General features: G+C 38.0%; 1 protein-coding gene across 1 annotated transcript in view; it reads right to left on the minus strand.

Annotated features, from left to right (window-relative positions):
• Positions 1-26891, minus strand: part of HSD17B12 (hydroxysteroid 17-beta dehydrogenase 12) — an 86555-nt gene that overhangs the window by 12174 nt on the left and 47490 nt on the right. The window contains exons 4-7 of the mRNA XM_070760714.1: positions 24179-24289; positions 14810-14874; positions 12056-12100; positions 9990-10024 (exon numbers count right to left, since the gene is read on the minus strand). Of these exons, the coding sequence (XP_070616815.1) occupies positions 9990-10024; positions 12056-12100; positions 14810-14874; positions 24179-24289 (256 nt within the window). The remainder of the gene's footprint in view (positions 1-9989; positions 10025-12055; positions 12101-14809; positions 14875-24178; positions 24290-26891) is intronic.

Raw genomic sequence — 26891 nt, forward strand, 5'->3', positions numbered from 1 at the left:
TAATTTTTAGGTAGTGTAGCCAATCCACTTTAATACCTTTTTCCACAAGTTTTTGTTTAGGGATTAGATCAGTATTTTCATTTAACAGTTGATCATATGTTATGATTTTGTCAAGGGTTAATGCGTTCGGGTATATAATTGCTTCTGTTGGGGATATCCATTTCGGGATACAGAGATAATGGATTTTTTTAATGAAGTGCCAGGTGTTAATTAAAGTTTTTCGTATGTAATGTGACCTAAAATATGTTGGTATTTTACCTATGTCTGCCATCAAAAAGGCGTGCCACCCGTATTGAAGGTCGTAGTCTTCAAGTGTTAATATTCTAGAATTTTTTTATGTTATCAATTCTTTCAGTAAATTTGCAATTGAGGCATGGTAATATAATTCCATGTTTGGTAACCCGAATCCAACTCTTGATTTATGGTCTTGTAGGTTTTTGAGTTTTATTCTTGCCTTTTTTTTGTCCATATAAATTTGAGAATTTTTTTTGTGAAGGTTATTGAAAAAGGTCCAGTTTAATTTAATGGGTGCAATTTGAAAAAGGTATAGAAATCTTGCAAGTATAGAAAGTGGGAGCTTTGACCATCTGGAGAAATCTTTGTCCATTTTGTTAATTAATTTGTCATAGTTGTCTTTCTTAATAGTGCTACAGTTAGCGGTAATCCATAGTCCTAGGTATTTAACTTTTTGGGCAGTTTTGATTTTAATAGATTCTTCTAGTTTCGATATCTGCTGTTGTGTCATATTTTTTGTTATCATCTTAGTTTTTCCCTGTTGATTTTTAGTCCGGCAATCTCTCCAAATTTATTTATTTCATTAATCAGAATAGGTGCATATTCTAAGGGGTCTTGTACAATGAACACCATGTCATCAGCAAATGCTTGAAGTTTATAGTGTTCACTTTTAATTTTTAGTCCTTGGATTTCCTTGTTGTGCCTTATTTTATTAAGTAGAACTTCTAGTGCGAAAACAAAAATCAGGGGGACTAAGGGGCAGCCCTGCCTCACTCCTTTTTTAAATGTTTATTGTTTCTGTCATATCGTTGTTTATCAGTTATCTTGTCTGTTTGTATTGAATAAATAGTTTTAATGAGTTCTGTAAATTTAATACCAAGTTGCATTGATGCCATTTGGGTTGTGAAGAATTGCCAGTATAAACTATCAAATGCTTTCTGTAAGTCTACGAATAGGAATGCTACTGGTTTGTCTATGTTTAATTAATTCTATTGATGTTATTTTGTCATTTAGCATATCCTGATCTTCCTTATTTTTTTTTTTTGTATTTTCTAAACTCTCGAATAGTTTCTTTATTGATTGTTCATTTACATCATCTTTTTTATATAATTCCTCAAAGAAGGATTTAATTATTTTGTTTTTTATCACTAATTGTTGTTTTTAAGACACCTGTGTGATCATACATTGCCTCTATGGTTTTGTCTGCTTTTTGATGAGCGAGTTTTGAGGCTAACCATCGCCCGGGTTTGTTTGCAAATTCAAAATGCTTTTGTTTGGCAATCCTTAGTTTGTGTGAAAGTTCTTCTTGGGTTTGTAAATTTATGTAATGCTTTGTAATATTCATTTCTCCTAAAATTTTGGTGTTGTTTGGTTTGGTTTGGTTTGGTTTGTAAGGTTTTTTTCAAGGTTCTGAAGTTTTATTTTTAGTGTACATAGGCTGTTTTGTTTGTTTTTTCTTTTTACTTTGGTACACAATATAAATTCCTCGCATATATGCTTTCATTGTGTCCCATACGTTTTGCAACAATAAATTCTGTCTATGGTACAAACTTGAGACATCTTGGTGATTTCTTATACACATACAGTACTCTTCTTGGGGGAAGGGCGGGGTCAATGGCCGCGGCGCCACGGGGCTCCCTCACTCCCAAGAGGGTAGCCCCGAATCCCCACCGTTTGGGGGTCTCAGTTTTGATGAACCGGACCCGATCCCCCTGAAGGGGAGAGACGTAGGGGACCGCTGCTGGGGGCCTGTTTGGGGGTTGGCAAACCCCTGCTGGGCGAACCAGCTTGGTCTCGCGCTGGTGGTGGAGTGAAAGTCGGCCAGGCAAAAATGCCTGTGTCGACACTAGCCGCGGACGACAACGCTTTGCAGGAGACTGAAGAAGAACAGATCCATCTGGAAAGGGAATAAAAACTCAGCATTAGCGAGGTAAAGAATTCTAAGCGGTGTGCTGGTGTGTTGGGAGTGCTACAAGAATCAAATGGAGCTGTTAAAAATTTGTTACAATGTAATCTAAAAGCCGGAAATAGATCGCAGCAGCTGCTCGGGAATGGAGGCAAATAGCGGCAGCACGTTTTCAACGGAAATGCCTGATATTCTCTCTTTGGGTTTGAAGAGCTTAAAGGCTGTAAAAGAGTTGGTTAAGATCGGAGCTGATCGGATCTTTTATAGCTGTACTGTCTGAAATGGTTTCCCCTTGCCTGTGAGGATTTGATGTGTCGGCTCGGAGGAGGATTCACCATCTTGAATTCGAGGTTTATAGTTTGGAGATTTGGAAATTAACATAGTAAAGGAATGAAAGAGCTTAACAAAGATACTGGATTAGAACTGCTAATACCTGTTTAACAATGCCATCTAGTTGGAGACAAATATGGAAAAGAACTGGAGTTCGTGACTGGAAGAAAACGTTAATTATTAATGGTATTTTGTACTTATTTCAGAAGAAAAAGAGCGGTATCAGAAAAGAGAGAGAAAAAAACTAATTAAATTCATTAGTGGACTATTTGGCAAGAAAGTTAAATTACATGAATTTATTTATGGATTAAAATTATGGATTTGAAATTTGTTTGAGGATAGCAACAAAGGAAAAGAGCTCTAGGTGAGGTTTATATGAAAATATGAGAAGTTTTTTAACTATGTCAATTACGTTAAAATGGCGATTGTAGGGGATATGAGAGGTTCAGATTAACAACAAGTAGAATGGTAAAGGGAATGGATTTCGACTTAGATATTGTATGATTTATAAGGGGAACTGATTAACACAATAAAGATAAAATATGATGAATATGATGAATATGAGGTAAATATAATGACTGAATAAAAGGATTTTCTTAAGAATTTTAAGGTATTAAGGTAACAAGGTACTAAGGTGGAAATTTAGAAATATGGATTTATTTTTGAAAATATGGATATATAAATAAAAAGAATAGAGGGAGGGATTAAGATTTGAGTTAACAATTTATTGTTCTGGAAGTTTACTTTTATGGAGTCATGGACATGATTCCATAAAAATATGAGTGAAGGAGAGGAGTGAAATAAATGTTTGTAAGGATATTAGGAAATACAAGAATATAAAAATATAAGAATGTATAAGAAACATAAAAAAATAATCTTATGGAATTTTAAAGCACAATTTAAATTTTTTTTAATAGCTATAATTAGCACAAAATAAGCAGTGAAATTGTGATGTAACAATGGAATGAATTGAGAAGGATAATGAAATGAATTGATTTTTGACTTAAACTATTTAATATGTGAATTAAGATTTCTAAATGTCTGTAATTTTTTTTATTCTTAATATGGATGATAATGAGAGTATGATTTATTTGCTTTAAATATGATACTTCTATATTAGAGAGGTTATTGATTTGCCATTTGAGAGTTTTCAATGTACTATTTAGATTTTAAGATGAAAAAAAGGTATGATAATGATGCTGATTATATAAAAAGCTATAATCCAGAGTAAAAATATTAGAAAATATAAATATATGTAAGAAATATAAGAAAAAACTTTTTCTACTCTATTGGGAAATGAAATAAGTATGGATAAGAGAATGAATTAAGGGAATTAATTTAGATGGATTAGAAATGAATTGATTACTGATTTAAACTTAAAAATTTAACAAGGGAATTGACTGTAATTTTTTTATTTTTAATGTGGATGATAAGGAAGATTATGATTATTACATGGTTTAAAGATGATATTTTTATATTATAGATTATTGATTATACATTTGAGAGCTTTTTGCATGATTTAGATTTAAATATATAAAAATAGAAAGGAGAAATTGAATTAGAGGTGATTAGGAAATACAGAAAACAGAAAATCATAGAGGATTTAAATTATAAAATTATGAAGAACATATTAATTGGTGAAGGCACTTAAGGTGAGCTAGGATTTAGGGAGGGGATCTCTCTTTGTTGGCTACTGGGATCAACACTTTAGGTTAGGGCAAGAGGATTCCGCTGGGCATACAGCAATAAAATTAGATTAGGGCATGAAGATTCAACTAGGTATGCAGCATTAATTATAGAAGTTGACCCCAGTGGATTACTGAGGTGTGGTTGCTCTCTCTATTTTTTAATACTTCCTTAAGAAAAAAGGGTAGGATTATTTTACGGCACTTATATTGGTAGGAGACTTTAAATCATAGAAAATATTAATTTATTTATCTATTAGATTTATATGCCACCCCTCTCTGTAGACTCGGGGCGGCTAACAACAATAATGAAACAACATATAACAAATCTAATATTTAAAATAATTAAAAGACCCTTATTTTTAAAACCGAACATGCACACAAACATACCATGCATAAATTGTATAGGCCTAGGGGGAAGGGAATATCTCAATTCCCCCATGCCTGACGACAGAGGTGGGTTTTAAGAAGCTTACGAAAGGCAAGGAGGGTGGAGGTAATTCTGATCTCTGGGGGGAGTTGGTTCCAGAGGGTCGGGGCCACCACAGAAAAGGCTCTTCCCCTGGGTCCCGCCAAACAACATTGTTTAGTCGACGGGACCCGGAGAAGGCCAACTCTGTGGGACCTAACTGGTCGCTGGGATTCATGCGGCAGAAGGCAGTCCCGGAGATATTCTGGTCCGATGCCATGAAGGGCTTCATAGGTCATAACCAACACTTTGAATTGTGACTGGAAACTGATAGGCAACCATTGCAGACTGCGGAGTGTTGGTGTAACATGGGCTTAATTAGGGAAGCCCATGATAGCTGTCGCAGCTGCATTCTGCACGATCTGGAGTTTCCGAACACTTTTCAGAGGTAGCCCCATGTAGAGAGCGTTACAGTAGTCGAGTCTCAAGGTGATGAGGGCATGAGTGACTGTGAGCAGTGACCCCCGGTCCAAATAGGGCCGTAACTGGTGCACCAGGCGAACCTGGGCAAATGCTCCCCTTGCCACAGCTGAAAGATATTTCTCTAATGTGAGCTGTGGATCGAGGAGGACGTCCAAGTTGCGGACCCTCTCTGAGGGGGTCAGTGATCCCCTCCCCAGGGTAATGAACGGACAGATGGAATTGTCCTTGGGATTTGTCCGTCTTATCAAGGTTGAGTTTGAGTCTGTTGACACCCATCTAGACCCCAACAGCCTCCAGGCACTGGAACATCACTTCCACTGCTTTGCTGACTGGACATGCGGTGGAGATGTAAAGTTGGGTATCATCTGCGTACTGATGATACCTCACCCCATGCCCTTGGATGATCTCACCCAGCGATTTCATGTAGATATTAAATAGCAGGGGGGAGAGGACTGACCACTGAGGCACCCCACAAGGGAGCAACCTAGAGGTCGACCTCTGACCCCCCACTAACACCAACTACAACTGACTGGAAAGGTAGGAGGAGAACGACTGAAGAACAGTGCCTCCCAACCCCTCTAGCCGGTGCAGAAGGATACCATGGTCGATGGTATCAAAAGCCGCTGAGAGGTCAAGAAGCACCAGGACAGAGGATAAACCCCTATCCTGGGCCTGCCAGAGATCATCCATCAACGTGACCAAAGCAGTTTCCGTGCTGTAGCTGGGCCTGAATCCTGATTGCTGAGGGCCTAGATAAAGGGAAGGTTGGAGACTGGACGATAGTTGTTGAGAATGGCTGGGAAGGCTTCTTGAGGAGGGGGCGCACAAGTGCCTCCTTGTAGGGATCCGGAAAGGACCCCCTCCCCAAAGAAGCGTTGACAATCTCCTGGACCCAGCTCCATGTCACCTCCCTGCTGGCCGAGACCAACCAGGAGGGAAATGGGTCCAGCAAACAGGTGGCGGAACTCACAGCTCCAATGGCCTTGTCCACTTCATCAGGTGTCACCAGATCAAACTCTTCCCAGACAGACGGGCCCCAGTCATCTCGACTGACTCGTTGTCAGTCGACTCTGTTATCCAATTGGAGTCGAGGTCCGCTCGGATCCAAGCGATTTTATCAGCGAAAAACATTTTAAAGTATAATTTATATTTTATAATATAAATTATAAAATAACGAAGATACTAATTGGCAAAAGCACTTAAGAGGAGCTAGGATTAAGGAGGGGAACTCTTTTTGGTAGTTACTGGGATCAACAATTTAGGTTAGGGCACGAGGATTCCGCTGGGCATGCAGCGATAATTATAGAAGTTGACCTCAGTGGGCTACTGAGGAGTGGTTTTTCTGTCCTTTTTTTAGCTCTCCTTTTTAATAAAATAAGATAGGAAAATTTTAGTGTAATTAAATTGACAGGCCACTAGAGAAGGTATTATTATATTGATGTACTGTAAACGTATTAATAAAACTTCAATTGGAATAGGAGGTTTTGGTGGAACATACGAAAATAAGATGTGAATAGTATAGGTTGAGTGTATCTGATATGAATAAGGAAATGGATTGGGACATCCTCTCTGTCCAGTCTTTTTCCTTTATTGGAGGATATTAGTAGAGGGTCCCATATGGAAACATATGGGGAAACAAGGGTGAAGAAGAAGAAAGTCTTTTCTTCTCTCTTCCTTTTTGTTTTTGTTTTTTTCCCCAGACTTTTCATCTCTATTTGTTATTATTTTAAACTTTTCCCTTTTCCTTTTATTTTTATTTTTTTTTGCAAACTCCTCTTTGTATACTTTCTACTCTAATTTTTTTTCTATATTTCTATATTTTTAATCTCTATAATTGTTGTTTATTTTACTTTATAACTATTATTTTTATTTGTTTTTAAGGTTTATATAACGGGATTCTTTTTAATTAGGTTTGTCATTTGATTAATTTGGCAATATTTGGTAATACTATTGGGCACATTTTCCCCCTTTTAATACGCTACTAGAAGGCTTCTTTTTTAAGGTTATTTTTTAAGGGACTTTTTATTAATAGGCATTAATTATATGTAAAGGTGACTGATTATATGTGAAAATTGATATGGAAAAGATTTGAATTTTTTTAAAAAAATTATGTCAGCCTAATCTTTATGAGGTATTGAAAATTATGAACAGCTTAAAAGGAGTAATAAGGTTTTTTCCTTGGTTATTTGTATAACTTGTGAAAAATGAATAGCTATTGTTATCCAGATGTTAAAAGTAAAGGAGGCAGTATTGGATTTGAAGACTACAACTGAAATTGACCTATTGTAAACAATTTGTTGTAATTGGTATGTTTTTATTGTATGGTGATTGGAGAGAAAAATAAAAAAAATTATTTGCTAAAAAAAATACAGTACTCTTCTTATTGACTGCTTTGTTTAATGACTGTTAAAAGTTATAACGGTTCAGAAAAAAACCTACAATTGTGATCAATCCTAGCATTTATGACAGTCGCAGTATCCTGTGGCCACAAGATTATCATTCAGGCACTTCACAACTAGCAAGCATTTAAAGTACAACCATCACAGTGTCACATAATTGTCATTTGAATCCATCAGCTTGTAACAAGCAGAATGGAGAATGCCTTTCACCAAAATCTGAGCCACTGGAAATTTCTGACAATGATTCTTGTACATGTGAATGGATTACAAATTATGCAAAAGTATCAATGTGTTAAATGGTAAACATCAAAAACTAAATGGGAAGCTTAGTCCTGTGAGAACATGACAAAGTTCAACTCAGAAGCATTCCAAAACTGTGAAACTGATAATGGGGAAGTCATATTCTTTGTCTCACTTATCAAATCCAGGAGACTGCACCAAAAAAGAAGACTTCAGTACCAACTTTACTTTCAGCAAGAACTTATGTAAAACCAAGAAAGATCAAAAATCCTTTAAACAATCAAGAAGGGGAAAACGTTTTTAATGGCCAAAATCTCTAAGGTTTTTTGGCTTTCTCCAACCATGAAGAGAGCTGAACAAATGAGCCTGGATAGTAAAATGGACTACTTAGGTAAGAAGGAAAGAATCTGCAGACAGCAGAAGACACAATGCAGAACCAAATACTGTGGTTCAAAAAGAAATATATCAAGCTGGATGAAGAAAAGATATTTGTGATAGAATGGTTTTCTATACAGTGATCCCCCGATCATTGCGAGGGTTCCGTTCCAGGACCCCTAGCAATGATCGGGTTTTAGCGAAGTAGCGCTGCGGAAGTAAAAACATGCGCAGATGGTGTTTTTACTTCCGCAGCGCTAGCGAGGAGCCGAAGATTGGGGGCCGTGCGGCTGTTTTAAAACGTCGCCGCCGGCATGGGGGGCTTGCCAGCACCCCCGGACCCCCAACCCGGGTTTGGGGAGCTGCTAGGAAGCCCCCCATGCCGGCGGCGACGTTTTAAAACAGCCGCGCGGCTTCCCAATGAGTCCCGAAGACAAACGCGGAAGTTCGCCTTTGACTCCTCGCTAGCGAGCAGGCAGGCGGCGGACAAGCCGTTCGCTGGCGCCGCTCGCTCGCGCTTCCCAGCTGAGTCCTGAAGCCAATTCGCTTCAGGACTCAGCTGGGAAGCGGCGAGAATGAACGGCGTGGGCGGGCGAAGGGCGGGCAGGCAGGCGGCGGACAAGCCGTTCGCTGGCGCCGCTCGCTCGCGCTTCCCAGCTGAGTCCTGAAGCCAATTCGCTTCAGGACTCAGCTGGGAAGCGGCGAGAATGAACGGCGTGGGCGGGCGAAGGGTGGGCGGGCGCGCGGGCAGGCAGGCGGCGGACAAGCCATTCGCTGGCACCGCTCGCTCGCGCTTCCCAGCTGAGTCCTGAAGCCAATTCGCTTCAGGACTCAGCTGGGAAGCGACGAGAATGAACGGCGTGGGCGGGCGAAGGGCGCGCGGGCGCGCGCGGGCAGGCAGGCGGCGGACAAGCCATTCGCTGGCGCCGCTCGTTCGCGCTTCCCAGCTGAGTCCTGAAGCCAATTCGCTTCAGGATTCAGTTGGGAAGCGGCGAGAATGAACGGCGTGGGCGGGCGAAGGGCGGGGTGAGCGGCAGCGAGGAGTTTGCGTGGGCGGTGGGGAAACTCCTCGCTGATGCCCGCCGCTCGCCCTCCCGCCAGCAAGAGGGGGAAGACCTAGGGAAGCCGCCCAGCAGCTGATCTGCCCATCTGCCTCCCGCCAGCAAGAGGGGGAAGACCTAGGGAAGCCGCCCAGCAGCTGATCTGCCCATCTGCCATCTACGCATGTGTGCCCATAGAAAAAAGGGCGCGCATGCGCAGATGGTGTTTTTACTTCCGGGTTGCAAAATCGCCATATAGCCATTTCGCAATGATCGGGATCGCAATACCCGGGGGATCACTGTATATCCATTTTGGGGGAATATAACTGGAAGGAACTTAGCAAACAATAATTTTTAATTATCAGAAAAATTATTTACCACATGCAATGATGGCACAAATGGAAAAATGCCAATACTACACTAATACTGAAAGGTTGCCTTTTCTTAGCCCCCTATTATTCCAGAGTTTTTTGTTTTGTGCATGAATTTTCTGTACCTACCATATAAGTAAAGCTTGTTCTTTCTATTCTTTGTTTTCCTTCCAGTGATACTCAGGAATGGCTTTAAGGTTATTTCCAGGAACATCCCAGAAACATTGCCACCCCCACAGAGTACCTTGTTGTTGAGTTCTCACTGATGAGTCATTCAGGCTTTTTAATTCCATTTTAAAAAGAAATCACCAAACAGTGAAAATTTAAAAAAAGGGAATCAAGTAAAGATGGGCTTTCACGGTCTGATGATTCATTCACCCAATCCTATGACTCACACAGCATTATACTGCCAATAAAACATGGGGCCTGACTGATTAGTCACAGTAATGAATTTTTCAAAGAAAGGATTTTCCCCTATAAATAATAATGGTTGTCTGGATGTGTTTATGTGACTCACCTTTCCACCATGTGAGGAAGCACCAATTGTGTCATCTGAAAAAAGAAAAGAAAAGAAAAAACGATTGAGTAATATGCAGAAAACAGACTGAGGAAAGCCCTCTCACAAAATAGCTGACCTCTCTTCACCTCAAAGAATTATAGAATTTGAAGGCCGTAATTTGTAAGGCAGTGTATTTTTATTCTACTTGTGCAGTTTGTTTCTTTGATAAAACATGTTGGAGCAACTCAGATAAGCTGCACTTATAAACAACTTAATCAGTCTGTCTGATTTTGCATTATTACATAATGGTTTCAGAACTTCTGTATATTACACAGGTGAATTTCTCCAAATATCTAGTGCCGATGCTAGACAGTGCAACAAATCAATCACAACAAGGAAAGCAAAAGTGGTTGAACAATGCAATTATATGAGAGGTATCAGCAATGGCAGTCTAGACTACTTATAATAGGGGTGTCAAAGTCACATCATCACATTGTCGTCACATGACATTTCGTGGTTTCCCCCCCCCCCCCTTTCGCTAAAACGGGGGTGGCTGTGACCCACACGTGACACATCCGGCCTGTGAATTTAACATCTCTGACTTATCAAAATATGAAACAGAAGTCAACTGATCATGGATTGCAATTCCATATGTCTCAGCCAGTGGAAGGCTGTATGAGGCACTTCTCATAATCTATTCCATTTTAAGAGGAAAAGGCGGCACAGCATAAATAGGCAAAAAAGATGAACAACATTTTCCAAGCTGTTGATCACATTAAGAAATCAAAAGCTTTTGCTTTGTATTTTAAAGGTAAAAATTCCCATTATTTTGTAATCACTGAGTTAGTTGGGTGGCCATATGAATTTTCCGAGATAAATAAGTAAACAATCTAGAAAAGCAAGCCACTGAAAGGGATAAAATTATTTTACTTTGCCACAGATGACCTAGTGCTGACTTTTGTGCAACTATTTGTGTTAGTCCACTTTTAACATTAAAAAATGAATCTGAAAGTAAGTATATTTAGGTTTTTTTTACTTCCAAAATAAATTGTTATAATATCAGAAAAAATGGTTCTCCGGACAAAGTCATGCGAAACTTAATTTATAGTTTAATATATCAAATGTACCATAGCAGTTTCCCATTAAAAATAATCAATTATCAAAAAATATAAGCTACTGTTTTTTATAGTATAACCACCATTATGAGAACATGATCCAATCTACAATTTTCATTTTGAATCTAATTCAAATTGTAAGTTTTATGGCCAAAACATCTGCCCCAATATTGGGCTTCTTTTGCCATATGTTCCCCTAATACACAGTCTGACAAAGAATTCCGGAAAAGATAATGATGCAAAATTTTCTCTGACATTTCATTTTTAACCATTTTTTAAAAATCATATTGTTTGTTTGTTTGTTTATTTGACTTCTATGCCGCCTTTCTCAACTGACCCATGCAATTACTTGAATTAGATAAATTAAAAGATCATACTAGTTTCAGATGATTATATTTCAGATACAAAAGGTAATACAGTATGTTAGGGACCAATTTAGTAAGAGAAACTCAGCATTCTAAAGAACTGAAATAAATTCAACAACTGTCTCATTTTAGTAACCGAAATTTGGGGCTTAATTGTAATCATAAGTCAAGGAACACCTATATTACTGGTGTAGTATATTGGTACTTCCTACATAACTTTTTTCTAGAGTAAGAAAACATTTGTCTAAAAATTACCAAAATGGCTTGACAGGATCAGGTATGAACAACTTCTGTACTTTTTACCTTTTCTTCTCCAGGAAAATGTTATATTATTAACATATGTAGAAACACATGTTAACATATGTAGAAACACTACTAGAGGCTGCTAGTGTCTAGACAAAAATGGACTTATGGAGAAACTCAACAGAGAAGCCTCTGGAATCAACTCTCCCTGGAGATTAGTATTGCCCCCACCCTCCTTGTCTTTCGCAAACTCCTTAAAACCCACAGAACTAATAATTTAAAAAATGGATTTCCCTACCGCTCTATATGCAAAATTGTCAATTCTCTTGCATTAGCACAACTTCCCAAAAATGGCACTTACCTTGCACATAGCTATGACATTAATATTTACGATCTTGTCAATTAGCTGTAATGGGGGGGGAAACATAACAGCATATTATGAACTCTTTATTTAAAAATTTGCATTAACAAAGATGACTAGAGTATATATACTATGTAGAAATTACCTGATGAAACTTTGGAGCCCCATTGGGATTTTGTAATTTATTGATCTGATTTGATTTCTGGATACAGAATTCAAAGTTACAGTACTGGAGAACCAGAAATGTAATATACTTTTCTTGGCAGAGTTTATACAACCATGCTACATCGATGTATTGTCTCAAACTTTTGTTTTAATATTTAATTTAAATTATGCCTTAAAATTATCATTTTAAACCAAATTATCCTGAAAATTTCAGGATATAATCTCTACAATGATAATTACAGTTAGAGGGTTTTTGATAGCTCTTCTTGAATGCAGATGATATAATTATTGAGACTGATATGGAAATATAAAGCATTAATTCACTTCTTTAACTTTGTTAAATATAGTTTTGAAACTACAGATTTGAAAACTAGAGATTATGGCTCCATAATCTCTGAATTAAACTAATGTTCAGACCAGATGACAGACTGAAGTGAAAAAATATTTTTTTTATCACACAGTCACTTAGGATGAAAAAATGGAGCACAGTCATGTGGAGCAAATGGAAAATTTAAGACTTTCCTACTTCATGACCATCCTGTGACTGGATTGAACAGATTGCTATGTTTCGATAACAAATACATGACATATACCGTGTTTCCTCCAAAATTAAGACTTCCCATGATAATAAGCCCAATTGGGCTTTTGAGTGCATGGCAATAAGGCAAGCGCTTATTTCAGGGTTCAAAAAAAATATAAGACAGGGTCTTATTTTCGGGAAAACATGGTATATAAATTATTGATGCTTTTTTCCCTTTTTCTACAGCATCATAAAGTACCAGAAAAATATACTTAAGACTGGACTTCATTGATATCCAGAATTAGAATGCACTGGGTCTAGGATCACCCACTCAACATAGGAAATTAAAATGTGGTTCAAATGATAGATTTTCTCCTTGGCATTTCCCAAATTACACTCACAAGTCATTTGTGCCCATTTTGAATTGAAAATCTGGTAATATTTGGTTTAAATATTTTTGTTTTATTGCAGCTAAATATTGTTTTATTTCTGGGTTGTAAGCTGCTCAAAGTTTCAGTCAGGATGGGCCTCTATAAAATGTTTTAAATGAATACATTCACTCATTTGTTGAGGAGTCAAGAATGAGTCTTCATGGGAGTGAAGTTACAAATGCAAGTTCTGAGTGTACTGAGGGACAAAATCTTCTTAAACCAAAACTCCAGAGAATGTGGCTGAGGAAGCAGTAGAGTAAAAGAAGACATAAAAGATAGGTAAGGTAAATATTGAAAAAAAAAGCAGTATCACAAATTGAAACAGCAAATATCTCTAGGCTTTTTGGGGTCCAAATTATGTACTTCTGCCATTAAGAAGCAAGTACAACTACATAATAATTTACTTTCTCATCTTGAATACTTGTGTGAAGAGTGACATAACTGAATGTAAGTTGGTAATACATCAGTATTTTCTTTAGATTTTTGGGGGGCAGCTGGGGTGGAATTTTTATCATCATAGATTTCCACATAGCGGTGGTGGCACAGTGGTTAGAATGTTAATTAACTTTAAGGTTAATTCATTGCTCACTCCAGGACAGGGATTGGCAACCCGCAGCTCCAGAGCTGCATGCAGTTCTTTGGACCATCTGCTGTGGTTCCCTGTCCTATCACTGATTAGTCCGTCCCCTTGCTGCTTTTAGTTCTTTTTTGGATATCTTTGGAAATCCAGGCTGAGAAATAATTGCCAGCTGTGGCGGAGGCTTCCCTTTGGGTGACCCTCCTCTTCTCCTTGTGAACTTCTGGCCGGCTGTGTCTGAGACGGGACTGTGCGAAAGTGCAGGGAGACCCTCCTCAAGCGAGCGCCAAAGTGCAGGAAAAGGGCGCAAGGGGCCCTCATTTAGGGAGAATCTCCCTGTATTTGTGCATGCTCCCAGCCCAAGTGGCTCTTTGAGTGTTTAAAGTTGCCAACCCCCGATTCAGGAGCTCAAATATCAGTGGCTCAAGGTTGACCCAGCATTCCATCTTTCCAAGATTGGTAAAATAGGGACCTAGATTGTTGGAGGCAATATGCTGATCCTGTAAGTGTAAACCACTTAGAGAGGGCTGTAAAGCACTGTGAAGCGGTATATAAGTGTAAGAGTTATTGCTATATGGTTAATATAAAGTATATTGGAATTAATTTAAAGATATTTTAATATGTTTTATGTGATATTGTTTATAATACATCTTGTATGTATTTTATCAAGTTAAAGTGCAGCTCAGACAATCAGGATATGTTAAACACAAAACAATTTTTGCAGTAGCCTCAATTATTATTTTTCTTGCATGTGAAACAAAACCAAAATAAAAACTTCTACAAAACTGAGAGACAAAGTTGGGGATTTTAATGAATGTACTGAAGGTATGAAGATATGAAATATCCTGACTCATTATACATTTTAATTTGAAGTTAATGAACTGTTCATAGGACTGTTTCTAAATCTGGAGAAGGGAGGTATTAATAAGTTCTCATTTATACTTTTGCAATTATGATCCTATTAACAAATCAAATAAAACCAGTGTCACACTTACAAATATTTAAATTTAATATGAAATATTAAATTTAAAAGATAGGTGTAGGAGGAAAGGAATACTTACTCCATCTAAATCTGGAACCTCCAGAAAATATTCAGGATAATCATACGAAACGCCCACGTTGTTCACTGAAACATACATAATTTTTAAATACACACCTTGAATGCATGATGTTCTAAATTAAGTTTTGAGAGGACTCTGCTTAGCAAATACTTAAGTGGCATGTCACTGATATACCTACTTTATTTATTTATTTATTTATTTATTTATTTATTATTTAGATTTGTATGCCGCCCCTCTCCGCAGACTCGAGGCGGCTCACAAGGCGGCTTCCATAGGAATCAATGCCTGAGATTATGCATGTATTGAAGTTTCTTAGCATGTTATTAATCAAAACACGGAACAAGAATAACACAAAAAAAGACTATCAATAGTGTCACTTCTATTAAAGTCACAAAGCACCAGAAAAGCTAATTAGGTTGGATCCTGACTTAGCTATACTTACAACAGATTCCTTTTTTCCTGCACATGACACACCAGGATTGTCTACTACGGTTAATTTAACAAGGCATAATGGCTGGATCACACATAGCTATAACAAGATGATTAAACTATAATAAGATGATTCATATGTTAAGTTAAGCCATATACCTCAATCATTTTGTTTGATGTGTAAATTTTGCTGTTGAAATCAACAGGACTTAATTTATTATGATTTCAATATACCGTATTTTCCGGCGTATAAGACGACTTTTTAACCCCTGAAAATCTTTTCCAAAGTGGGGGGTCGTCTTATAGGCTGGATACTGCGCCCATTCCACAGCCGCGGGCGGGAGGAGGCCGGGAGCGGGATTGGGGGGGGGGGGAGCGGACCCGCGCTCACTTTCGGCTCCGGGGACTGCGGGTGGCTATGGCGCCGAAAGGAAAAAGCGCTGCTGTTGCTGCTGTCGCTGCCGCCTGAGGAGGCGGCACTCAAATCTGGCGTGGTGGAAAATCTGGAGGCAGGCAAAGATTTTCCACCACGCCAGATTCGAGTGCCGCCGCCTCAGGCGGCAGCGACAGCAGCAACAGCAGCAACAGCAGCGCGTTGATGAAGCCGGCGAGGGAGCTCCGGAATCGGTTGGTGCTCGCCCGACGCCTTGTTTTTTTATTTCCCCCTTTGGTTTCTCTTCACAGGCGGGAGTTCGGGAGGCAAGGGAGCGCTCGAGGAGACAGCGTCTTGCGGCATCACGCAGCAACTTCTTTTTCCTTTCGGCGCCATAGCCATCCGCAGTCCCCGGAGCCGAAAGTGAGCGGTTTGCAAGCGGCGGAGATCCCGGAGCGAGGCTTCCATTCAGGACGGGGGCAGGAGGGAGGGAGGGAAGGGAAACGCAGCCCTTTGCCTCAACCCACCGGCTCCGGGGACTGCGGGTGGCTATGGCGCCGAAAGGAAAAAGAAGTTGCTGAGCGTCCCTTCGTCGTAAACCCGATGGGAGGCGATGCCACAAGACGCTGTCTCCTCGAGCGCTCCCTTGCCAAAGGGGGAAATAAAAAAACAAGGCGTCGGGCGAGCACCAACCAATTCCGGAGCTCCCTCGCCGGCTTTGCTGGGGTGGAGCGCCACTCCCGGCGGCAGGAACTGCGGGGGGTAGCCGGCATAACGAGCCCTTGCTGCAGTTATCCGCGGCTTCTTTCTTCTCCGCCTTGCCTCCGCTACCTTTGCCTCTTGCCCGGCGGGGAGAGCAAAGGCGGCGGCGGGAGTAGCGGAGGCGAGGCGTTCCTGCCGCCGGGAAGCAGCCCCTTTACATTAGCGGTGGCTGCAACGGCACTGGCGATGCGGCCGCTAGCCGCTCCGAGCGGTGTGGGGGCTGCTTCCCATCCTCCTGCCAGCTTGCTCAGAAGGAAACCTTCTGAGAAGGAGGATGGGAAGCTCGGGACCGGACTGCGAGAGAGGTGGGCGTTCCCACAGCGCTCGGAGCGGCTAGCGGCCGGATCGCCAGCGCCGCTGTAGCCACCGTTGTGGGAGGAGCCTCAGAAAGAAAATAAGAGAGAACAAGAGAGAGGGAGAGAGGTGATTCTTGAAGCATATGGTAAAAAGCACCCAAATAATAAGAAACACCCCCCCCAGCCCACACCTGTGTTTGAAAAGAATAAAAGAGAAAAAAAACCCAGCCCTCAACTGGTTTTGGAAATGGTTCGAGTGTGTATACACACACACACACACACACGTAAGGGGGGGGGGAGAGACAGGGATGGAAAAAGAGGAGAAGTGAGAGGGAGAAGGAATGAGGGAAAAAGGGAGGAAGAGAGAGAAATGAGAAACATAAGAGAGAAAAGGGGGAAAGACAGGAGAAGAACCCAGAAATGAGACAGTGGTATAAATTTGAGGAGGGATGATTGATGATTGACTGTATTTATAAGGGGATGTTACATGGGATTGTATATATGAGGGGGTTATTTATGTGTGTGTGTGTGTGTGTGTGTGTGTGTGTGTGTGTGTGTGTGTGTGTATGTATGTATGTATGTATTTATTTATTAGATTTGTGTAATTTTGGTTGGTGATGTGCCCCAGGATTTTGTAAATGTAAAAAATGTGCTGCACCTCAAAAAAGGTTGAAAATCACTGCTCTAGCAGGTGGTAAATCAGCACTCCTTTTAACTGACAAGGGACCCATTTATCAGACTTTGATAATTTCCCCAGGTATTTTTGTACCTACTTGACCAACATTATTAGTGGTTGCAAAATTGAATGTTAAACTGGATGCATTTATTTCTGCCTGTTTGTATTTGTTCTTATGTTTAACCATTGAAAATGTACTTTTCCTCCAAAAAGAATCATCTTTCCATATTTCTTAGGCAACATTTTAAAATAACTTTAAAAGCTGAGGTCATATTATTCACCCTGCTCTGTATCATAGCACACTGCACAGTACTGAAAATTGGCAGGGTCACTAATTAAACCCGACAAGTTAAAATCTGTTTAAGTGACATTGCAAGAGGATAAAGACAGAAAGTGCGGAAAGAGGAAAAAATGGATGGGCTGTTTGGATTGCCATATCATGATATCAGATTCTCATTCCATAATAGATTCTCACATAGGTGTCAGCATGCTGCATGTTAGACTGAAAGATACCTGCAGAATAGATGGTAGGAGAAAGAAAAATAGCCAGGTTCACCTTTTTGTGTTGACAAATTATGATGAGTTATAATAATAAACTTAATTGTGGTGAGGAGAAATATGAGAGGCAGACAAGACAGATAGACAGAGACATATGGAGAGATAGACAGAAGAGTGTTCCCACTTGGCTCTCTCTCTCTAAATAATTCATTCATAATTTTAACAATAAGATCTTCATCATTAGTAATTAAAATATTGTGTTATCATGTTCAGAAATGATTTTTTTCTCAATGCAAGTACATCATAGACCTAGACTCAGTCAGGTCTATGATGTACAGAAGAGGGGTAGTCTTATACGGCGAGTATATCTCAAATTCTATATTTTAACTGGAAAAGTTAGGGGGTCGTCTTATACGCCCAGTCGTCTTATACGCCGGAAAATACGGTATCTGTTTTAAGAAGATCTCTGGATTTAATCTTTGCTTAAATTTCAATTCATCAATTACAGTCTAACTTCGCAGTTTAATCTTGACCTATCAACTCAGATCCTATTATAATTTATAATTATGAATTAAATATATTAAAATAAAGCTTTTCAGTTTGCCTATAGCAACTTATTTGTTCCATTATGCAGATTCACTGGACTAAATTAAATTTGGACCATGTCAATGAAAGTATGATTTTAAAAATATGCAAATTCTAATTTATATAACTGTGTTATATAGTAACAAAATGTTATCAGCTAAACAATGTAAGATACAGCAGTTCTTACGATGAATAACTTTATATGCCAATGGAATCTACTTACTGTAATTTAAATGACATATAGCAGTCCAAGAGATTAAACTTTAAAACAATGAAAATAGCAATATTCTAGCAAACATATTAGTTAATTATGTTGAACATTCAACATAATTACATAGCAACATATATAACTGAATTTATATTTTTCAGGCAGCTCATAAAATTATGGATTATAGTCTCATCACTCTTAAACATAAAAGCGCTGTTATTTTTGCCAATAATATTCAGTTCTATGGATAGATAAATAAATAGAACATTGGAATAATGTCTAATTAACAAATAATCCTATGTACAACTATAGACTCTGAAAAAGAATTCACCCCTCTTGCTAAATTAAATTAAAAATTAACTATGGCCAATATGAGTACTTTACTGAAGTACAGATGATTTGAGATAACCCTGTAACTATTTTACATCTCATAAACTTTGGCACCCCTTATCTTGGTGAAATTTTCATCACACTGATGCATGGTCCCATTTCTGAAGAATTCCATTAAAAAATGTTCGGGGTCCAGTGAAGGGCTGTCAGAATAAGTTTAGTTCTGAAGGTAATATCACAATGCAAGTAAAATTGTTTGTAACCATGTGAGAGGCTGATTTAAGCCATAATCAGCATGTAATCATGGGTTTGCTACTCGTGCTACAACCTGATTGGCTGTATCCTATAAAAGGAGGAACACCCTTGCATGGTGTGGTTTTGTAATAGAGTGGTTAGTTCTTAGTGCTTGCAATGGTGGATTTAATAAGAGTTATACACTAGTATTGTATGATAGTTTATTTAGAGAAGCAATTTGATAAAAGAGAAGTAAAATATATTTTTACAAGAAAGCCTGCTGCTGTGTTTCATTGAAGACTTCAATTAGGTATAGTGGTTAACTGTGGCTACTTGGTGTGGTTAACTTCCGTGTGCGCAAAACTCTCACTCTGCCCAACAGGTTATGGGTCAAGTAGCTCTGCCCAACGAGGGCTACCAAAAATTTTTACTATCACACTATGGACGTGTCTAATGCAGGACGCCCTGCATTTTCTTTTAACATCTTTTAGTGCAAATTTGGTGTTCTGGGGTGGAGCTCCATTTTTGCTACCCCACTGCATTCCCCCCATCCGGGCAGTAGCCTACCTCTGTCGGGGCCTATTAGTTTTAGAAAAGTTACAAAACAATTTCTAAGTTCTGGGGCACAACCAATCCTCAGAGATAAGAGCTTTGAAATGGAGATGACTTGGGCCAACAATGAGTATTTCCAATAGTGGTTATTCTGTAAAAATCATAAAGGAAAAGCACGTAAAATCATCCAGGAAGTCACAAAAGCCTCAAAACAACATCTAGTGATTTCAAGTTTCTCTCACCAATATAATTCTCTTGAAATTTACAAGGGGAATACAGATACCTTCATAAGCTTTTTGTATAATGTGGTGACCATAACTGGATGCAGACCACATCTAGAGTACTGTATCCAGTTTTGGTCACACTATAAAAAAATGTTGAGACTCTAGAAAAATTGCAGAGGAGAGCAACTAGGATGATTAGGGGACTGGAGACTAAAATATATGAATAATGGTTACAGGAATTTGGGCATGGCTAGTTTAGAGAAGGGAAGGACCAGGGGAGACGTGATAGCCGTGTTCAAATATTGGAGGGGTTGCCACAGAGAGGACGGGGTCAAACTATTTTTCAAAGCACTTGAAGGCCAGAAAAGGAATAATGAATGGAAACTGATCAAGGAAAGATTCAACCTAGAAATAAGAAGAACTTTCTGATGCTGAGGAGAATCAACCAATGGAACAGTTTGCCTTCGGAAGTTGTGGGAGCGTCATCCCTTGAGACTTTTAAGAAGAGATTGGACTGCCATTTGTCAGAAATGGTGCAGGGTATCCTGCCTGAGTGGGCAGTTGCACTAGATGACCTATAAGGTCCCTTCAAACTCTGTTAATCTGTTAAACCGAAGCATAATAGGGAAAGGCAGCAAGATAGTGATTTTTCAACAAGAAGTCTATGAGAGAACAGATGAAGAAAAATATGTTTTGAACAAACTACCAGTAAGCGAAAGTCCATGGCAATAAAAGTCAAACAAGCAGTTCATGCTATTTAGAAAATTTCCTAGTGCTTTTGAGCTGAAGCAATATGCCATAGAAAAAAATGTATGAAATTCCTACATAATGATGTAAGAGATTGATAATCAATTATGGGAACATTTAGTTGTAGGTATTGCAATCAGTTATTGAATCTAATGGGAGTCATTGGCTCACTGCAAGGTAGATGATATTTTTAAATAAATGAACTGACTAAGAACCAAACTTCATGTTATTTGTTTACTCATTTCATATATCAATAAGCTTATTTGAAGCTTAATAGTATTCATTAACTAGGACATGTAGAAATTCAAAGTAACCAAAAGGAGGGAAATACTTTTGCACAAAACTGAACATGCCTTTTAGGAATTGGCTACAAAAAATAAATGAGTAAAGTTTATCAGCCTTCTTTCTTTCATACAGATGCAAATGTTAACTACTTATCTTCTACTTCAAATAACATTCTTTAATTGTACTAGAGAACCATCTTGGTATAATAAGTAAAGGCACCTGGCTAGTAACTAGGAGACTATGAGTCTAGTCCAGCCTTAGGCCTGAAGTCAGCTGGGTAACTTTGGGCACACATTCTCTCTTCTAGGAAGAAAACAATGGCAACATTCTTCAGAAAAATCCTGCCAAAAAACTATATTAATTTCTCCAGATGGTCATCAAAAGTCAAGTTTTTCTTGACTTTCTGTCTCTAATCAGTTGAATTATTTCATAACAGATACTGTAAAACTACTGTATGGTTACTTGCTCTTATATGCCAAATTGCCATCATGAGCTGTGCATCAATATCATTCATAGCCCTATTAAGAGCATTTGTTCACAATGTCTAAAAAAATAATACTATTCAACTGACACTGAATTAAACTATAGAACATTAGATGGCAGTATAAACTCACACATGATGTACATAATCTTTGAAATCTCTCAGTAATGAATATTTGAGTAGAGTGAGGGAAAAAACACAGAAATATAATAATAATAATAATGCAAAATAGTATCCTTAGGAATAATTTTATTGCATTAAACATTTTTGGTCACTTTTTTGTTTTTAAGATGTTTTCTGTTTTCTTTTCATGTTTCTAAAAGGTCCATTTTTTAGAGATTAATAAAATGTGTTTTGAATATTTTTTCATACATTTCAACTTCCTCCCACATAATTCAAATCTGTGATATTCTAATCATCAAAAATCAATTAAACAAAACGTAATTTCCATCTCATGTATCCCAGTGGCCAGTTAGGTCCCACAGAATTGGCCTTCTCCAGGTCCCATCAGCTAGGCAATGCTGCCTGGCGGGGCCTAGGCGAATAGCCCTGTGGCGGCCTTCTGCAATCAACTCCCTCCAGGGATTCATACCACCCCCACCCTCCTGGCCTTCCGCAAAGCTTTAAAACTCATATCTGCCAGCAGGCTTGGGTCCGTTGAGTGTTACACCTAGCTCCGACCAACGATTGGAATGTAAATGGAATGAGTGTGGATGATTGTTTTAACGTATTGGGGTTTTAGATTTGATTTTTAATTTAGATTTCTTATACATTGTATTTTTGTACCTACTTTGTTGTGAGCCGCCCTGAGTCTATGGAAAAGGGTGGCATAGAAATCTAATATATAATTAATTAATAAATAAATAAATAAACAAACAAACAAACAATTTCAATGTAGCTTTTTCAAGGTATTTCTGGTTATTAGAATTACCATTCACTTTAAATAAGGTCTCTTCCTATAAAAGGAAAGAAAACTCCCAGTGTGAGGGTGGTAAATGGTTACGTTTTCTTGGGCTCAAGAACAGAGATATTCAGTATGTGAAACAGTAAAGAAATTATTCCTCTAGAAAGAAGGCAATGACAACATTCAAGAATATCACAAAGAATTAGGGTACTGAAATGATGAAAATAGTGTGTGGCAGCAATATACAGATGAGAAAACTGATCACTGATAAAAAGAAAGGCAGAGGCCCATAAAGTATGGACTTGAAGACGATTGCTAAAAGAACCTCAGAAAGAAAGAAGAAATCAATCAGTTGTAGATTAAATAAAGGCTGCACCTTCGATCAGATGGTCAGCAAGCAAAAGTGTACATTCTTTGAACATGGGATGTGAATAAATAGTAGATTGGAAAAATGATTGTGTTTCTCAACATTGAAAAGAAATGAAACACCGTACAATTTGTTTCCCTGCATGGAACTTGCTGACTAAATAATGTTATGCTTTATGGATTTGTTTATAGATAAGAGATGGGGTATGTAATGAAGAGAAAAATGAAGAGTTACTAAATTTGTTTAGTTTTCTGATGAAGTTTGCAACTCATTTCTTTATAATTTCTTTCCTCTTTTTTTGTTATATTCTTACCTTTTCTTTTTCCTTGCACTTTTAAACTCTATTCTCTTTCCTTTAAGTTTCCTTTGTATTTTTTTTTTCATAATTTTTCTAATTTTCTAACAATAGAAAATTGGTTGCATTTGAGGGAACTCTTTTTTTGTGTCCTTTGCCTCACATGGAACCACATCAAATTCTTATGAAAGCCTAGGGTTCCATGGAAGGTAGTTTGAAAAATTCTGAGGTAAAACTGGAATACAACAAGATGAGTGGGACAGATGTTATCTGAATGTCCTCATAAGAGTTATTATTAATGATTGGGAAAAAAATTGGAATCTCCCAAGTGTTTGGCGTGTCCCACAGGTCAGGTGCTTTGCGCACCACTATGGAGGTTTCATGGGTGTGGTCCCTTTTTGTTGTACTGCTGGGCCAAGCTGGGGTGCTTATGGCTTCTTTCCCTGGCCTCACTGCACTCACATTACACTACAGTCCCGTCCCCCATAATTTTTACAGAATCTTTGCCAAGCCTTCTAGGAACTTCCCCAACCCCCAAGGCCCCCTCAGCTCCACTTAACAATTAGCTGGGTGAAACAAAATGCCATCATAAGGTTATTTCGTGTCACGTGGCAACCCACTTAACAAGCACAATGGCTTACAACCAAAATTCAATTGTGATTATAATCCAAGAACTACCTGTAAAAAAAGACAAATACAGGGTAATTGACATTACATTAAACTTTGGCATGTCCTGCAGGGGAATTCCCTGGAGAAAGCAATTATGCTTGGCAGAGTTAGCAATAAAGGGAAACCAGAACACCAAAGAACATGGTGGTTGGACACTGTCAATGCTAGCACCAGCCAGATCATAAAACCAGTCAAAGAAGTAGTGCAAGTTCAGAAAATATGGAGAGACCCAGTGCAGAAAATTGCCAAAAGTCAGACATGACTGAATGGATAAAATCATCATCATCATCATCATCATTATCTTTGGAAGGAATGCTCTATTTTTTATGTGTTCAAGATATCAAGCTTTGTTCCACAGAGAACAAATACAATTAAAAAGTGCATTTTATCAGCCCATTGAGAGGTTATCCTTTTTTCCTACCCTCTCCAAAAAACCTGAATTTAAGATACAAACCTAAGATACCAATATCAAGGCCTTCCAAGCCTGCTTTTATTTTGGGGTAAATAGTTTCTCGGTTTTCAAAGTCAGCAGCAATTGTTTTTGTTTCCACCTTGAATTTCTCCTCTGAAATAAAGAACGCATACATAACAGGTAACCATGGAGCACAGTGTCTCATTACTATTATACAATAAGGTGAAATGTAAAATAGTCAAGGTTTTGAAATATATCATTGCAACAAATCTTTCACCATTTCATTTTAATTTAAAGGCTTTCAAGAAATTTTAAATTTGTTATTTTGCAATAAAGAAAATATTTTTTTAAAAAAATAGTTATTATTATAAAGTATACCAAGCCTCTTCTCTTGAAAGTCTAACAGGTTACTTATTTAATAGTCATTTACAATTATTCTTGTCTAGGCATTCATCACTGACTAGTTTTAAGTAACCTACCTTAAATACTATATCAGATATTTTCCAGGATAAGTAACTGTGAATTGATGAAAGTATTTCATAGTTTTAGTCCTTACTTAGTAGCAATAAGTCACTAATGACAACCTGATAGCAAAATACTCATTTGACAGTTAAAAGTTGCTTCCTGATACTTTTTACCCAAAAGCAACAGCAATAATACTACACACCATACAAAATAGCACTAGCAATATTATTAGGGACTAGCCATTAGGCAATATCAAATATAGAATATAAAACACATAACATTAATAAGATCATAGATAACAGAATAAAAGAAACAACTTAAATAGAAATATACGAATAAGAATAAAGAATGCTAATTATATTTCTAGAGCATTCTTACAATTTATTCCAGATCAGATATGTAGATCTCAACTGAACTGATTTGTTCAAATAAAGAGCCATATGATATGTAATTTTTTGAATTCTGACCACAAATGAAATATGTCCTTTTTAATATAAGGTTCCAATAAGGATGTGTCCAGTTGCACAAATCTTGCTTGAATAAATATTGTCTAAATATGTTTATGCATTTCTGGGTTTAAATAACTTGGCAATTTGGAAGGTTATGTTTGTAGTGTCTGATCCATTTCAATGGGCCAATCTTATTGAATATGGCTATATGTTTATCTGTGTCTAAAGACAAGATTCTTTGTGCAACAATCTTTTTAGCTAGTTTTCCAATCATACAAAATAGGGATATTACAGCTCTTAATGTACAATCAGTTGCACAATCCAAAAGATCTTGACCTGAAATTTTGTCTGTTCTAACAGACACAATTTTGGAAGTGTGTCAATCTCTATAGTATTAATTTTGTGCCAATCATTTTATGCCCTGATTAGACAAAGAATGAATTGCACAAATTCTCCCATTTAGCTCCGACTGCAGCAACTAAAGGCCTTTTATCCACACTAAAATGTTTCTTAGATGTTGTGCTTATTCTAGTGGTCATATATATTTTAAGCCGAAACCTTTGTTCCATATAACAGAACGGGGAAAACTTTGGCCTTATATATTTTAATAATTGGAGCTAAGTAACCTGTGGTTAATTTGCTTGACTTTTATATTTTGTTCTGTTACAAAGCTGAATACCATGCCTAGTTAGTTACAAGCACTAGAAAAACACATGGCTGACTCAATAATAGTGGCAATTAAAGACCAGGTTGAAGACAGGTCAATCCAGAGAAAATTCATCTATGGGGTTGCCAAGAGTCAATTTCATGGCCCATCATCATTATCACTATTGTATGGGACTATAGGTTGATGAAATATTTCATATTCTAGTTGAATTTGGATATTAAGAGTGTTTGTGCTCTATTTTGTTTGTTCCTGCTATTCTAGTAAGTTAATAAACTCTTTTGTGGGCAGAGTATACCTTAAGTGATCTATGTTTTAGCTATCTACTAATCAAAGCACTGAAAATTCAATGATTCTCCTTACTAGGCATTGCAATGGATTCTACAATATATGATAGTATATTAATATGCTACTGATAACATATGGATTATAATATAAGAGTATAATTATTTATGGCAGTTCATCTTTGTCAACATCCCTTAAAATCTTGGATTATTTTTACTAGCAATAAAATACCCACAAGCTTTTATAATAAAGATATGTGATCTAGAAATAATGCCCATTGATGTCTCTGCTAAAACTCTGACCATAGGATTTCAAAGCAGAGCAGATGTAGCTAAAAATAGCAGCACTCCACCTCACTCTAGAGATGTTCAACCTGTTGTGTTTTTTCCCCTGATGTGATCACAAGATTGCTACTGCAGTAGGAACTATTTACGTCATTATTTTGCATAGCAGCATGTCCCTGGGGACTTGAAAATAATGCACTTGTTTCCAAAAGATGAAATACAAAATGAACATTTGTATCTTGTTGTAAGGGCTATTTATTTAGGATGTGGAAATGGAGGAAAAAAGCAACTGAAAGCAATTGATAATTGATATTAGAGAAAAAATGGACAAGCAAAATAAGTGTGCACCATGTGCTTTGGTCCCAAGGTGCAAGGTGACTAATTGGGAAAATGTGGAAATCTGAAACATTTGCAATGACCGAAGGGAAGGGCAAGATTAATCTCTGCCCTCCTCAAATGCAGTATTTACCAATCTAACAAGAGCACAATCAAGATATATAGATCTACATGCCACTTCACATTTTTCTTTTAAATAAATGAATACAGAAGATGGTTTTAATTACAGAGATACAATTTGGTGCATGATTCACTATGTTAAAAGCTATCAG

The sequence above is a fragment of the Erythrolamprus reginae genome, chromosome 1 (assembly GCF_031021105.1).
Source record: "Erythrolamprus reginae isolate rEryReg1 chromosome 1, rEryReg1.hap1, whole genome shotgun sequence".
Lineage (NCBI taxonomy): Eukaryota > Metazoa > Chordata > Lepidosauria > Squamata > Dipsadidae > Erythrolamprus > Erythrolamprus reginae.